At 32.1% G+C, this 17,230-nt stretch overlaps 2 protein-coding genes across 2 annotated transcripts; one reads left to right on the plus strand and one right to left on the minus strand.

Moving 5' to 3' along the window:
- The first annotated feature begins 11,127 nt into the window (after positions 1-11,127).
- LOC140809030 (protein NRT1/ PTR FAMILY 7.3-like) lies at positions 11,128-15,428 on the plus strand. Its single transcript, XM_073166483.1, has 5 exons — positions 11,128-11,286; positions 12,541-12,667; positions 12,782-12,999; positions 13,107-13,666; positions 14,295-15,428. Exons 2-5 carry the CDS (start codon positions 12,565-12,567, stop codon positions 15,157-15,159), a joined length of 1,746 nt encoding a protein of 581 aa, XP_073022584.1. The 5' UTR covers positions 11,128-11,286; positions 12,541-12,564; the 3' UTR covers positions 15,160-15,428.
- LOC140809031 (uncharacterized) lies at positions 15,204-17,230 on the minus strand. The gene is made up of 4 exons (XM_073166484.1): positions 16,925-17,230; positions 16,316-16,412; positions 15,984-16,038; positions 15,204-15,886 (listed from the first exon to the last, which is right to left on the minus strand). Exons 1-4 carry the CDS (start codon positions 17,069-17,071, stop codon positions 15,673-15,675), a joined length of 513 nt encoding a protein of 170 aa, XP_073022585.1. The 5' UTR covers positions 17,072-17,230; the 3' UTR covers positions 15,204-15,672.

Genomic DNA, 17,230 nt, shown 5'->3' on the forward strand with positions numbered 1-17,230 from the left:
CCCTGATATGCATGTAGCTAGAATCGATGATGCATGTTCCATCAGGCGTCGTTTTTGTTAGACAGGACATTTCATATTTGACATTTGATGGTAGGCCTACCTGTCACGCCCCGGGACGGGGGTTGGTTGACACCGGCGTTGCTCTCCAATTTACATTCGAAAACAACAAGCCTCAGAAGTACGAAATTCAGAAACCAGTCTTTTATTCATAAATACTGAATATTTCAATGTCTGATACAAACTCGAATAATTAATGTTTTACAGCGGAAATGTAAAACAAACCAGACATCACAATGTCTTACAGACGCAGCGGAAAACAACATAAATAAAACTGCGAATTAACAATCTTCTTCACCAGCCCTAGAACTGGATCTGCTCCTCTTCTTCTAGCCTTTCTTCATCGTTCTTATCTGAGATGTTTTGGTGGGTGAGTGATATGGTTGTCACTCAGTAAGCGGGGGCGGGAATAACTCCCAGTTTTCGAAAATCATTTTAATACAGAACAAGATTTCAAGAATATACAGAAACTCTTACTTTCAGAACAAGAATCAGTATTCAGAAATCAGTAATCAGTAATCAGTATTCAGTAATCAGTAATCAGAAGTTTAACAAGTAAGCACTGAGCACGTTCGTGAATTTCATGGCTAAACTGATATCAGTCCCCTATATGTTCTCTCCTCTAAGGGGTGAGGCCAGTAATCAGAATTCAGTAATGTTCAGAATATATATTCCTACCATTAGTTCACTAAGTTTCAGTGCTTCAAAATCAGATATCAGAAATCGAGAATATACTTTGCTTTAAAACAGAAATCATCAAACGGGTTTTCAAGATATTTATACATAAGCCCACTTACCGTAATTTGCTAGAGTTTTCCGGTTGAAGTCTGGAAATCTGCTTGCCTCGCTACTGGATTTTACAGCTTCGTAAATGCACTCTCTTAGCTCTAATTTCAAGTTATAATCTCAAGATTTGTGTAACACCAATTCAGAGATATGAGAGTGTTATATATAGGCAAAATTCTGACTGTTAGCCTCCCAATTAATGGCCATAATCTGCCATTAACAATCTTTATTCCGTGTTAAATGCTTCAGTTACAAGTCATGGCTGAATTGGTAACTGTCTGCTGGAATATCGTTCTTCTGCTGCTGGATTCTGGTCTGCTGCTGGATTCGTGTCTGCTGGATTTTGTCTGCTGGAAAATACCATCTTCTGAAATATGAGTTGCTGCTGGAAATATTAGCTTCTGCTGAAATTGGCCAGCTGCTGCTAATGCTGAAATTTCAGGTTCTCACACTACCAGAACTAGCACTGAGAGATGAAAAACAGGCGGTCAGGTTTGCTTACCTGAACGTTCAGGCCTACAGCCTTCTACATGCAAGCCCTTGCACTTTCTAAAATTGAATTAATGGAGACTGACGCCGAAGACGTGCTTAATGATGGTGCCTCCTTTGAAACTAAGAAGCTTAAAACTGTTGGCGCAAATAACTTACAATGCCGCGGAGTTATTTAAGATCCAATTTTCTTATCTGCTGGTTCGAGTTATACATTTCCATGGATCCAGCAATGAAAATGTTATAGTCCAAAGTAGCTTAGCTTAGACAAAAATCTATGCGTAAATCATTTATTAGGCCAATTTCTGAGTGGGATTCATTACATATATACGGCAATGTGAATCAAGGTAAATGTATATTTGTATGGCACACGATGCCTCAGTGCCTGCTGCCATTTTTATCCGTTGCACTTAGGGACACATCTTATGTTTATACCATATGTTAAAGTGTTAAATTCATTCTGATAAGTCTATCACTTTGTCCAAATTCGCGATTGAATCTAACTTAAGAAATCAAACAAAGCGAGTTTATTTATTAGGTAATCTAACTGATAATGAATATTGATAAAATACTAAAAGACATTTATAAATCATTGTTTTTCTTTGGAAAAAAACAATCTGCACCCAAATACAAATCTAACAATAATGCTTTTCAACTGATCATGCTTACTCATTGAAAGTTGATGTTCACTCCCTCCGTCTTAAATAAATAGGTTTGTTTGTTTTTCCAAGCAGATCATTTTAAAAAAAAAGAAGTTTACAAGCTTTTTATTCTGTCTATATATATAATTCATTCGAAAAATGGTGGTATGTTTTTCAAATCTTATTGAATATGCGTATACTAGTCTAATCTAACATATCTAACATATAAATATATGACTTCTAATTGTAAATTTTCCAATATACTCTTATTCATTTAATGTAGCAAATTAAATCAATAATTGTTTTGATGGGTGCTTTTATAATCTATTGTCTATATTAAATGTCTTTGGATATTCATGCATATTGAATTTATAAATTTACCCATAATTTTTCTTTGTTGTTAACTAAAATTTTGTTACTAAAACTAGTGTATTTCTTTATAGTTGCTAATGAATATTTAATATTCAAATATTATCTTTTATTTTATTTTATTTTATAAATTGATTTAAGTAATAATTAAATAAATAATAACTCAATAATTTAGTGATTTCATTTATGATTCATTATGTATTATGATAATAATTTAGATAATAATGTTTTTAAAATTAAAGTTTCTATTATTATATATTTTGTTGTCAACAATTTTCAATTGCGTTCTAAACATAATACAAAGTATGGTTATATTAGTATTAGTCTATTACGAAATCATCGTACATAATAAATTGATTTGTTATCTTGTTTGTTCTTTTCGACCTATATATTAATTAATTTCTAATTGTATAGATGAAATTACATATATAAAAAATAATTTTTTCTCTTTTCTACATATTAATTAATTTATCATTATATATGATGAATTTATATATATATAAAAACTATTTTTCACATTTCAAAATAACAAAATTGTTATTTAATATTACTCACTTATTAAATTAACTAAGTTATATTTACCAATTCATTGTGCATTATTACTATGATTGCAACTTAATGAATCATAGGTGATGACATAGAGTGGTCACGCTAAAAATTAATATTTGTGTTTAAATTATTATTAGTAATTAAAACTACTTTGTGTTCGATGAAATTATTTAATTAGTGATAATAAATTTGATTTAGAAAAATGATTTCTAAAATGTAAAATAACAACTATATCATATTTGTTAGGTGCAATAATTGTTTATGTAAGATATAACAATCCAAATGTGACGTTTGAGTTGATTTACGATTTTAAAAGATTTAGTTAATGTTGCATCGTTACCCTGGTTATAACTTTTGGTAAAGCGTCAATTGCATGATCTTACAATTGGTATATATAAGAGTCAAAGTAATGAGATCGATTCTCATAGATTGCAATTAGTGTAATTATTGATATTGTTGGGGTGCAATAATTGTCCTTGTCAGATACATAGATCGAATCATGACGATTGAGCTACTATACTGTTTAAAATATTTGAGTTGATGTGTAATATATATTTTATAAAAGGAAAAAGTTAAACAAAATTCGCAAGGAGTTAAAAGTAGCAAAGACACAATTGATATTTAACTTATTAACAAGTTTAGATGTTTTATTTTAACATCATTATGATAATTTAGTTAATATTAAGAGGATTTTATTTGACAATCACTATATGCACTCCATCTAACATACATTATGATTTTGGTTTAGTAAAATTTTATATTCTCTTAACTTTATTTTTATTGTTTTTCATTGTGAATGATATTTGGATGAAAAATATCTTTGTTAATTTGAGAGAGCTGTCATTATATTATAATCATACAAATTGAAAAATATTATATAAATAAGTGAATATATTTGATTTATCGTCATGATATATTTTTATTTATTGTGTTTAGATATATTTAGATTAATAAATACTCATAAACAAGATGTTATTCAGACGATTTTAAAAATTATTTAAATCTCGTTATTATATTTTTTTTATTATTAATCACCTACGTGCATCGCACGTGATCATTCCTAGTACGAAAAAAAACAAGAGCAAATATTATTAAATATAGTAATCAGATTATATATTTGTGACAATCGGAAAAAGAAATGAAGTCTGTATAATTGAGATGAAGGTATTCATTTATTTTCAATTTCACAAAAATATTATACAACTAAAAAAAATTAAAAATTGAAATGTTTCAGTCTTGTTTGCTGATAAAATTTCAAACTACAGTCAACACTCAAAACTTCTCTTCTAATATATTTATTTTAAAAAAAATAAAAAGAATCACTTAGTATTAATAAATATATAAATAAATAAAAGCCAATAAAAAAGCTATCTACTTCCTTGAGACTTTAGAACATGATATCCTTCCTTTTTACAAATGCACGAGGGCAAGCATGCATGAAGCTTCTTTTTGATAAGATATTTTGTGCAGTATAACCTAAACGTCAACTTATTCAATTTAGAAAGGTGGATATATAACTATGTAAACAAATTAAACACCAATGTACGTGTAAATTTCAGATATTTTTTCTGGAGATTTTTAAGTTTACGTGTAAAATTTCAGATCCGATTCATAGGTTTCATGTGAAATGTTACATCTAAAAAAATCACGTTTTTTCAAAACTTAATCACGGGTCAATTCGTGTCACCACACGTTTCTGATTTCTTGAACTTTTTTCTAGCATCCTGTTTTCATGCACAAACTCGGGGTGGTGTGCTATAATTTTGGTCTTGATTAATTTGAAATTTAGTGTACATTTTTTCCTCAATATTTTGAAAATTTTACATTATAGATAGACTTTAATCACTTATAGCTAATTTTCCCAATTTTAAGGATGTGCCAGCCAAATAGCTGTCATAGGACCATTGTGTACGCCAACCACATGACCGCCAGAGCCGCCTCAAGGCAGCCACCGCCGCCACCAGATTGTCGGGGAAATGACATTAAATATTATTGTGCTTATCAATCTGGAGTATTTTTCCCACACATCACCTCGAAAATAACAGAAAGAATTTTAATATATTATATTCCAAATATACTATATTATATTCCAAGTCTACGATAATATATATATATATATATATATATATTTATGTTATTTTCGAGATGATGTGTTGGAAAAATACTTCGAATTGATAAGCACTGTAATAACTCATGACATATATTATATATTCGTTGGTAATATATTATAATTCAGTCTGCTTATTATATTCTTAATCTGTCGTTTCTCTGCAGGTGATAAGTAGGGACTTGAGAGGAGGCGTGCCTCAGTTGAATACGACTAGTCTGATTTTCAACTTATCTCAGCCACAATTGATTTTGTTTCTTTCCATTGTAATGAAAAGCGATAAGTTTTTGTTTATCTTTTATCTATTACGTAGGTTAATTTAATTTTTTTTTTATCAGTTATATGGTTGGATACATTATAATTAATTAATTATGCAATATCACTATTTTTAAGGGGGGAAAAAGTACATACAAAATTGTTTGGGAAACATGGCATTCAAGGTTGTAATTAATCAGATAGCTTATGTTTGGATCTAGCGAGTTCTTTTACCACAAAACTCACGTGAGATTATATAACATTTCAATTTTGTGAGAAGAATTTCAGATCTGACAAATGATAAGTATTATTTTTTATGTTATTTTTTCATTACAAAAAAATCATTTTTTTGTTAATTATATATGTTATGAAGAAATATGGTGTAATATATGATTGTTTGACTGAAAATTATTGGTTTTAAATTAAATGTATATTGTGTAATAAATGTTTATTTAAGTGAAAATATTGTTTTTTATGTCGAAAATATTAATTTCTACTGCATATATATGGACCAGGTCGACCGTTCTCACATATATAATCAATAAAACCATTACACAAGACATATTGATTTATTAAATATGAATTAGTAATAGCTAACTTATAACATTTTATGCTCGGTCTAATCATATTTCTCAACACATATCTCGTGTATTTTATTAATACAATTAATCTCAACATCATTGACATTTGAAAAAAAAACAAAAAAAAAAAACACTCAAAATTTCAATATTTGGAATTATTTATGTTGCATAAAACTAAAATTCAGTGTGATTAAAATGTGGTCTGGCGAGCTTATCTTTCCTATATATATTAAAAAGATCAGATTTCGTCCCTCGATTAATAATCATTGTCATCAAATCGTCATTTAATTTTCATGAGAAATATTAAACTAGGGATTCTTGTGTGATGTGTCAATTTTTATTCGACAAATCTTATCTATGATATAATTAATTAATGCGATTTTTGTGAGCAAAGCAACGATTTTAATATATCTGCGTGACTTTATTATTTGGTTATTATAAAATTATAAAATTACTTACGCGTTACAAGTGACCAATTTTGTTTATTGCTTAGAAAACAATATTAGCATATCGTAAAGTAACGTTTTGCATTGAATACTGCATGGATGATGCGTATGATAGTAATGTGTTTGATTGATTGTGGGAGAAATTATTTTAAACATTATTTTCAAGTAATATTTTTTTCAAATCTTTCAAGCGACTTTGATATGGTAAATGATAAGATCTATAACGTGTCAACGACTGTTAATATTGTGGCAAAATCATATTGATGATGAAAGACTCTTTTTTTTTTAAAAGGATAAAAAAAGACTTACTAATAACGATGTTTACAAACTTAAAGTCACATTATAATCAAATTGATGTATATCGTGCTAGAAGTTATGGGAATCCCCGCTGAATATGCGTACACGGTAGATATGATGCACCAGTTAAAAGGGATATAAACAGACCAAATCGTTCGCGAGCTATTCGAAGCTCGTTTCAATAAAAACTCGTTTGAGTTCGTTTGTTAATTATATCAAACCAAACTCGAGCTCGATTTCGAGCTCGAGCCTGATGATAAAAGCTCGTACTAAGCTCGATCTGAGCTCAAACTTCTATCAATCTTAAACGAGTCAAGTTCAAGTCTGATACTGTTTGGCTTGATTTGAAATATTTACATCCCTGCCAGCTACGGAAATAGTTTTCATACTTTGATACTAAAATTTCTAAATGTACGTTTTATCAATAGCTAACAGTAATAATGTAATTCAAATATTTTAAATTATACAATATATAGCACACACGTCAAGTTTCGATCGTTATAGTATGATAGACAATTATTGCAGCTCAACATATTTTATTATTTCTTACCGCCGCCTTTTCCCAAGCTCCTGAATTCTAGTCATATTCTAACAAATGTTTATTAATTACGTGTCAACGCTCTGTCGAAAAAATGTATTAGATAAACGACTAAAATGATAAGATCACAATCAATCCAAGTCATTTCACTATTTTCTCTATAACAAATCTTATTCGATGCAATTTGTTAATGAGTAATTTTAAGTGAGCATCAGATATGTATAACACCTATCCCAAGTAATTAATTCAGTATTAAAACCTAAATATTGATGATGATATGTATAGTGGAGATCATGAACGGGTGATTAAGTTGTTTTAACTCTAAAGTTTGCATTGCATGCTTTTCCACTATCCCCACGACAATACTTTTTTTTGTTAAAATTCCCTCTTTTTTCCAGTCCTCTACACGGGGCTTCACAAGTAAACCTGCCCCAAATAAAATGAACTCTCAAAGCCACCCCCATTAATTAGTTAGGTCCGAATGTTGTCAAATTTGGCGTTTTACAACCATTTTTTTTGTATTTACACGACACATCACAAAAAGAAAAAATTAAATGACCACTTTGTAAGGTGACATATGGTCGAGTTACGTACGTTGGATATCTCTTCACTTGTCTTGTCTACGACATAAATCCATCTCCGATTGAATGCTTTTTCTGGTGCTTCAACTGCAATGGTTTCTGACCTGTAAACTACTCATTTTGTTCTGAAAAATATAATATAACTTTTTTTTTTAAGTTTATTGGTTAAAATTTCGAATTTTCAGTGAAAAAAACAGTTTTCACATTCTTATATTTTTATAATTAAACAAATATATTGGCATTGAGATTTCTGTTTGCGTCTATGTTCGTTTCCCAGTGATCAAGAATTTATGTAATGAACAAAAACTTTAATATTTTGTATTGTGTAAACAAATGTATAAATATTTTTCACTACAATCAGCATCTCTTGTTTAATATAAGATTAGCGATATCTCATGTCAATCAGTTGCGAGTTCGTACATTCAATTTTTTTTTTGTGTGGATATAATCGTTTTCGCCAAAAAAAAAAAAATTGAGTTAATTCAAGTGATATATAAATATTTAAGAACTTTGATAGTGATTTGTCTTGAAGTTATAATGCTTTTTTTATATATAAGTTATTATAAATTTTGACTGTTTATTTTTTAAATTATCATGAACAATTGGAATAATTTTCATAGTACAAGTATATTGGGAATTTTAAACTTTTGATAATTTTGTTATTTTAGTATGTAATTATTTCGTGTATAATCAACAGGAAAAATTATTGTAATTATAGTTCAACTATTTTAGATATCTAAAAAATTGTCGGATCATTATAGAATCGATCTCTTGCCACGTTAATAAAAGTTATAGCTGGTAACGGTGTAACTCTAAACTATTTAAATTATTCAATGGTCTAATCGTCACGTTTCGAGAAGGACAATTAATGAGAATTGAACGTGTGATCTTGACTCTGCTATCAATTGTATGACTGGGCACCAGCCAGTTTAAAAAATTATAACTGATGATAAACGGTTAAATTATAATATCGTTAAATCGTACAACAGTCAAATGCTATGTTTCGATTGTTATTCTAACATTGACAAGTATCGCTCACCGACAACCATGATACTAAAAGCTCGTATAGATAATTATAGATATATAACATTCACAGAATTTGATCAATGTGCTACTAGTTAAGCATATCCCTAGAACCGACCTCATTTTAAGCCCCAAATTAAATGGCTTGTCTAGACTGTTAGTGCACTGTCACATAAAAGTAATATTGAAACCTAAACTCCATCGACCAAATTAAAGCACTATCCGACTGAATGTAGTGCTCTTGTTTGTCAATTAAAATACTATATATATAGTTATCAATTATCTTTAATCAGTAATGCCAAATATGTCGCTGTTAGCTGGAAGAGACATCAGAACAATATTCAAATTAAAGATACACAGCTGATTACTTGAAATTTATCAGAGACCAAGTTTCAAGTTTGAGACGAGGTTTTAAGTTCGAGACTTAATTATAACATGCTCCTCTCCCAACCAAAAAACAAAATTAAAGATACACACGAACATAAATCTAAATTTGTTAACTTTCAATTATATATCATAAGCACTGTATTGATAAAAACAAGTTTTGAGTATATATAAATTCGTTTTAAAATTATATACAAAAAATTGTTTTAACAATATATATATATGTATATTTTAAAAATTCCCTAATAGTGAATTAACATGAGTGCGAAATAAAGGAATACAATTTGTTTTCCATTTAACAAGATTAGGAGAAACGGAATATCCAAATTCCAATCTGAGGTCAGGTTGAATGAAAGGAAGGTCGTGAATATTGCTTTTAAAGTGACAAATTTTATATTTATTCACCTTTTTTTTACCTAAAATTATGTCCTTACTAAATATACAATATATTATATCATAGATTATTAATTATTAAAAGCATGCATTATCGAATATCATATTTAACTAACATACACGTGTTAAAATTGCTGAATGAAAAATGTATAAGATCTTCTAAATAATTAGGGTCTCCTTAATTTATTTTTTAACATTTTAATTTACAGTAACTCTTTTATAAAGAACCTTTAAGTACTATCTTTATCAAAGAAATTACCAAATTCAATTCTGAACTTGTTAATAAATTCGATCCAGAAATAAATATTCACTAATATTGTTATAAACATAATAAGTAAATCAACAATCACGTAAAATTTTCTTGATATAATTAAATTAATATATTTTAAAAGACACATGATCATTTATATAATCTTTTCTTTAAAAAAAAGGTGGGGGGTGGTTCCATGTAAACATTTAAAACAATTTCTCCTGGCAATGGATTTTACATCGTGCATTTTTTCCGCATAGACCCACCACCAAATTATTAATTTAAATAAATAAAGTAAGAAAGAAAGCCAAGTGGAGCCAATAAAATTGTTATTTAGTAATATAAAAAAGTACACTTACGTTTCAAATTAGTGTGTCAGCATCGATACAGCTTTCCTGAAAGTGAATACAGCTTCATCCCAACTAGTTTGGTTATATGAAAACGACATTGCCCACTTAGTTATCAATCCCTGCTCAATGAATCCAATCAAATCACGCTTCTCTTGCTCCTCCCTCACCACATCACACCTGTAAACGAATCGAGTCGAGTCGAGTTTATCGTTAAAATTTTGATAATATTTTTTATCGACCTATTTTCCAATTCTTTTTTTTTATTATTATTGTTGTTTCATTTTTATGGAGTGTAAACAACATAATATATATAGAAAATTGTGGAGATAAAATGATAGGGTGAAAGCATGGATATGGCTACAAATAGTGATGGAGTATATGTATGGACTAAATTAATATAATACTCGACTCTAATCCAATAAAAATAATAATCAAATTTTGTTTTTACCTTTTAAGGAAAAAAAAAGTAATAATAAATACATAAATAAATGTTTGAGTACAATATTTAAAAGTGCCAATTTTCTTGTTAAAATTCCTATATGTACACATGCAATGTACATCTCTCTCGAAATGCAAGTTTCGTATGAAACGACTTCGAAAATTTAAATGAAACTTAGAAGTTATCATAAAAGTTTTAATTTTGATTTCAGTTTTCGTTTTTTGCCCTACTTTTGATTGTATCCGGATATTATTAAAAATATATTTTGGGCAACAAATTCTTTTTTCGCAAACATCCCATTTTAAAAAAATAAAAAATGATCAAAAGAAGATTTCTTAAAAAAAAACATTCATTCCGAGCTAAAAATGTTCGCTAGAAACTGCATTTTTTTTTACGAACATGCACACGACATTCTTGAAATTCACAACTACAATAAATACGATGACATTAATTAACTATGGAACCATGTTGATTAAAATATTAATATTTATCACTGTTCACATGTTTTTAATTAAATAAAAAATGAAATGTGGAGTTTTCCATATATATTATATAGTAGGCATCCTCATAGCTTCCCGTAACGAATCCCCCACCCTCTATAAATACATCACCATATTCTTCTTCTTCTTCATCACTACACAACTCCCACCACCCCAAGAAAGCTCACACATTTCTTCTCTCCCCCCAACAAACTAAGCAATTACAATTATTAAGCAGAAACAAAGCTTAGGTTTTGCTTGCAAGCTAATCGGTTAGTGCTTTTACGATAGCTCTAAACTCTTTTCTTTTTTCTCGTTAGAACTAACTAGCAAGTGCCCAATTTAAACGTTTAGTCGAAATCTTAATGGGTTTGGTTTGGCACATATATCATGCTCGGTGTTATCTGCAGTTGGTACACCGTGATATCAGTTGTATCATCAGCTTTGATAATTAGACGTCCATATCGATAGCCGTTTGTGGTTATCAGTAAATAAGTTATTGCGATTATGAGCAGTAGCAAGGAACAGTTCTGTCCGGTTAAGGTTTTCTTGATTCTTTGAACCTAATCTTTATTATATTTTGAAGCTTGGATCCTGGTTTATTAATTAAAGCAATTTAAGACTCCTTGATCTATATATATCCATCTCTTCTCTTTTTTGAAAAAAAGCATAACGAATTGCAGGATTTCTGTGTTGCATGGAATTGTTAATTGAATCTGATATCTTATCTAATCCCATGTACATGTTTTAGTAAACATCCGCCGGAGTTGCAAGAAAGTTAAACTCTTGGTGGGATGGATAACGTGGCGGTTGCTCGCGCTTCCTTCTAAAAATTTCACGGAACATATTAGACAAATATGATAAGGTTTCGTGGATATACACACACACACACACACACACACACACACACACACACATACATGTAACATCTATGACTATAATTTAAGGGGACATTTACATCTCAGAGAATTCTAATTTTCTAGCACGATTGAGTATCTCGTCGGATTTCGAAAAATAAGAAGAATGCAACAATTTGTATATAGTTGTCTTCTAAAATACTCTAAGAAGAAAGAAGTTCGAGTTGAATTTCTCTTCCTGTATTTCCTCGATATACGGAAAAAGTTAATATATTGATGAGCAATTCCAGCTTCACATGTCATCTGTGAGCAATTGTTTGTATCTTTCTATCCTTATTTTTATTTTTATGATTTCTTAGTTTGGATCAAAACTATATTTAATTCTTTAATAAAATTACTGTTTACGTGTATCACAATTATCATCATGTTATATTAACAAACACATCGTCACACCAACAATTTAGCGAATAACGATCTAGCTGAAAAACCGCTTAAATTATGAGAAAAATCGTACAAAATTTTACAAGTAGAATCAACTTATTTTTGACCCGCTCCAGCAGATTTGACCTGGATAAATCCAATGGTAGCGACCTTGATGACATATATATGTTGAAATTTTGTTTCTGTTTTCAAACTAAATTGATAAATATTTGAATGCTTGATTATCAGGATCAAACGGGAGAGAAGACCATAATGCACCAAGAAGAATACACCCTTGACGGATCAGTTGATCGCAATGGAACGCCTGCGGTCCGAGCACAAACAGGATCATGGTGTGCTGGCTTTCTTATACTAGGTAAGCCAAAATTGCATCATGCTCTTCTATATGCTAAACTTGTAACTCTCTCTAAAAAACATTTCCCGGAAACCTTAATATATTTTGGTTTCTTATTGTTACACTTTGTTTCAGTGAATCAAGGCCTTGCCACACTTGCATTTTTCGGGGTTGGAGTCAATCTAGTGTTGTTCCTTACGAGAGTAATGGGCCAAGACAATGCTGAAGCTGCAAATAATGTTAGCAAATGGACAGGCACGGTTTACCTATTTTCCCTTCTGGGGGCGTTTCTTTCCGATTCCTACTGGGGACGATACAAAACTTGTGCCATTTTCCAAGTCATATTTGTGATTGTGAGTCCAAGTATCAAGTAATTTTGTTGTTACGAATAACAATTACTAGCATCATAGAAATTGGATATCAGTTGCTAAAACAGTGAAATGTGTTTGTTTAATGACAGGGTTTGGTATCTTTATCACTGACATCATACTTGTTCTTGGTCAAACCAAATGGCTGTGGCGATGAAAAAACTCTGTGCGACTCACATTCTACGCTCCAACTTTCGCTCTTCTATGTATCGATTTACCTAATTGCCCTTGGAAACGGAGGGTACCAACCCACGATCGCAACATTTGGAGCCGATCAATTCGATGAAGAACATCCCAAAGAAGGCCACTCAAAAGTGGAGTTCTTTAGCTACTTCTACTTGGCCCTAAATCTCGGTTGCTTATTTTCAAACACAATCTTGGGTTATTATGAAGATAAAGGGATATGGGAAATAGGGTTTTGGGCATCTGCTGGATCTGCTACAGTTGCATTGATTTTGTTCCTGATTGGGACTCCAAGATACAGACATTTCGTACCCAAAGGCAATCCTTTATCAAGATTTTGTCAAGTGATTGTTGCTGCATCAAGGAAATGGAAAATTCAGGTGCCTTATGATGATGAGTTATATGAAGTACAGGAAGCTGATCTTGCTGACAATGCAGGCAGAAAAATACTTCATACACAAGGATTCAAGTAAGTCGTCACACTAAATATTGACAGATCTTTGATCATCATCTCCCCCGATTAAGAATCGAGGATGTGATTATTTGCAAAATTGACTCTATTACCAACTCTTTTGCTCCTCTTCTTGCTGTAACCCAAAATAGATATCAGGATCTAACAGTTTTATGCTAGAGCTTGACTTCGACTCACAATTTCTAGAGCAGTCCAATTCCACTTGGGATTGAATTTTTATATGAACTTGAACTCGATTTGCTTGGGCTGGAAATCCATTACGCGTGTGTATTGAGAAGAGACTAAAATGCCATTTGCATCATATTAATCCTTAAGTTGAAATTGTTATTTATGAAAACAGGTGACCATGCTTCAACGGTAATGAAGATGAAAAACATGAACATGAAAATCAACTAAATTGCCTATTTGAGTAGCTTAAAATAACTTAGGTAGCGCTCCCATTTGGCTAGCAGCATGAGAGCTACTTCTAATTCAGATTTGCTTGCACCTATTACTCGTGTGGTAGATGAGTAGATCGAACTGAAGAAATCTGACTCTGTTCTTTTATGAGCCTCTCAAATTTTTCTCATTATATAGATGATCGATCACCTTCTCAAATCTTACCATTCTGTCATTACTCGCGCAGATTCTTGGACAGAGCAGCAGTCATGACACAAAGAGACTACACAGTTGAAAAGAAAACCAACACCCATAACCCATGGAATCTGTGCCCAATCACACAAGTGGAAGAAGTGAAATGTATATTAAGACTCCTCCCAGTCTGGTTATGCACAATACCATACTCGGTAGTCTTCACTCAAATGCAATCCATTTTCGTTGAACAAGGTGCCGCCATGAAAACAACCTTGGCAGACTTCCACATCCCTCCAGCCAGCATGTCCAGCTTTGACATCCTAAGTGTTGCAGCCTTCATTTTTATCAACAAGCGCCTCATTGAACCACTCGTGTCCAGGTACAGGAAGTCTGGCGGATTAACTGAGCTCCAGCGGATGGGGATTGGCTTGGTCATAGCCATTGCAGCAATGCTGTCTGCTGGATTAGTCGAGCATTTCAGGCTCAAATACTCACAAAAGGACTGCCCAAACTGTGCAAATTCCAGCAGTTTAAGCATATTCTGGCAGGTGCCTCAGTATGTTCTAATTGGAGCATCTGAAGTTTTTATGTACGTGGGGCAGCTCGAGTTCTTTAATGGGCAGGCACCAGATGGACTGAAGAGCTTTGGAAGTGCACTTAGCATGATGTCCATATCATTGGGGAATTATGTCAGTAGCTTGATTGTGACAATAGTTATCAAAATTTCAGCATCTGATGAAATGCCTGGATGGATTCCTAGAAACCTAAACAAGGGGCATTTGGACAGGTTTTATTACCTATTGGGGGCATTGACTGCAGCTGATCTTTTGTTGTACATTGTGTGTGCAAAGTGGTACAAGTACACAAGATTTGAAGACAGGAGCAATAAAGGGAAGGACAACGATGCTAGAATCTAGTCCATGTAGAAGAAACTTATGATATCCTTGTGTGGTTTTTCTACTTTTTACTGGGTTTTTTTTAATGAGGAATTAACATATGTATTAAGAATGGTAGCGAAAATAAGAAAGTATGGTTGTGGATGTGTGTATACTTGCAAGGATACTAGAGGAGTGGGCAAGATTGTTTCACTTCTCCAAGTTGAGCAACTGGGAAAACTAAAATATCCTCTGTATGTAAAGAAGATGAAGTTTATATAAAAAATAAGCTCTATATGCCTATTATCAAATTCCCCTCGGTTTTTATTATTTTTTCATGCCCTCCTGTATTTTTAGTTCATTTCACATCCTATTACATAGTTGGTATTTTCTTTTACACTAATCAGGTGTTTGTTAAGTGATTCATGAATAAAAGGTTTACAATTATTTACATTCTCTGATTGCACAATATAAACCAACAGCAACTTTACAAACAGAAATATAAAGTTGACGGAAACTGTAGTATACAGAGTGATGAAATCCATACAAAGAATGTCAATTTTCAGCACTTGAATTCAACTGTACCTCATTTAGCAGTAGCTCCGTAAATGAATGTGAACCTCGTCTATCTTCCATTTGATATGCTCGGTTACCTTGGATGTGATCGGTATCCCTCTTCATGAATTGGAATCCCATTATATATCTGTATTCTCCTGTTCCTAGACAACGATCACAGTACCCAAGACCGCTTCCTCCACAGCTCCTGCACCTGTGAAGATCGATTAAGAAGAGGTGACAGGTAGAAGACAGGAAAAATGAACTTGAGATTGATTCCAGGGAAACACGTTGTGGTTTCTTTGCCTTACCATTTTGGCCATTCTCCTTTGGGAAGCACGGTCAATTGGACATGATTTGTCCTCCCTGACGTATCGACACCACACAAGATTCATGAGAAATAGAACTGTGAATTGAGTCTATTGAAAACCAGATAGCTCTGTAGGAATCTAAGCTCAATCAAAATTCATTATCTTTTCTTTTAAATAAAGCATCCTGCTAATAGTGGCCTTCCACCGAAATGAAACTAATTACTTACTGCATGTGAAAAACCCAAAATATTGATATTTTCGTGCCTCTCTCTCCCTCTCATACACATGGGCATAAGTAGAAAACAGAATGAAAGAGAGCAGTAAATAGCTACCTCTACCATGACATTCGTGACAATCAACTCTACCGCTTCCTCTGCAAACAACACAAGGTGGATCGGGGAATTTTCTTTTTTCTATACGAACATTTGACTGCATTAATCAGTTGCATTAGACAACAAAAAACATGCATTTATATTATTTCGGATAAACATCTTCTTAGTGTTGTTATATCTAAGAAAGCTGAAGATTTGTATTTGGATCGTTCTTGCCACAATCAATATTCTATTTCAACCCAAGAAGTAGATTCGTATATATTAAAAAAAACAACCAATCCATTCAGGAGCCGATCCAAGACAATAAAAGCATTAAAAAAAATCAAATTTTACTTTTACATTTTCTAAAATTGTCTGAAAAGAAGTTCAATCCCCGGAAAGAAAAAATTAAAATTTGAAGTCAAATTTATTTAGAAAATCAGCTCAAATCACCCTGCTATGACTGATAAAAGACTTACCAAACAGTTAAAAAAACACAAATTTATGCGATAAATTGTTTCATCTCTCGCCACTTCCCTCAGCAAAGTATGAGCTACTACCACTAATTGAAACCGAGAAACGAAAAGGGAAAAGGGAAGGAGAGAAAGCTGCAGAAATAATCGACGATGCCTGAGTACTGACGATCCAGGAAGGCTTGGCTACGGAAAGAAGCGGAGTCGCAGCTGCCCGAGAACTTCGACTACCATCAACTCCGGCATCACACCTGACTATCGTTAGTAGATTCGCCGGTTTCGAGATCAGTGGCGTACTTTGCATGATGGAAATCGGAGGCGGGACCACTGCTCCCGGCGAGGGCTGCGTGACTCAACAAGGCTGGTTGGGATATTGGTTCGGATTTAATTGGAGTGTGAACCGGACCGATATCCGAAAAAGATACGACCGGAAGAACCATATCCGGGTCAAGTCATGGGCAAA

The sequence above is a fragment of the Primulina eburnea genome, chromosome 13 (assembly GCF_022965805.1).
Source record: "Primulina eburnea isolate SZY01 chromosome 13, ASM2296580v1, whole genome shotgun sequence".
Taxonomy (NCBI): Eukaryota; Viridiplantae; Streptophyta; class Magnoliopsida; order Lamiales; family Gesneriaceae; genus Primulina; species Primulina eburnea.

Excerpts from the sequence above, each read along its gene's own strand:
- LOC140809030 (XM_073166483.1), top strand. The coding sequence starts at position 12,565 with ATGCACCAAGAAGAATACACCCTTGACGGATCAGTTGATCGCAATGGA. Across the intron at positions 12,668-12,781 it reads TGCTGGCTTTCTTATACTAG|TGAATCAAGGCCTTGCCACA; the intron begins GTAAGCCAAAAT and ends ACTTTGTTTCAG. Across the intron at positions 13,000-13,106 it reads TCCAAGTCATATTTGTGATT|GGTTTGGTATCTTTATCACT; the intron begins GTGAGTCCAAGT and ends GTTTAATGACAG.
- LOC140809031 (XM_073166484.1), bottom strand. The coding sequence starts at position 17,071 with ATGCAAAGTACGCCACTGATCTCGAAACCGGCGAATCTACTAACGATA. Across the intron at positions 16,039-16,315 it reads TCACGAATGTCATGGTAGAG|GGAGGACAAATCATGTCCAA; the intron begins GTAGCTATTTAC and ends TCGATACGTCAG. Across the intron at positions 15,887-15,983 it reads AAAGGAGAATGGCCAAAATG|GTGCAGGAGCTGTGGAGGAA; the intron begins GTAAGGCAAAGA and ends CGATCTTCACAG.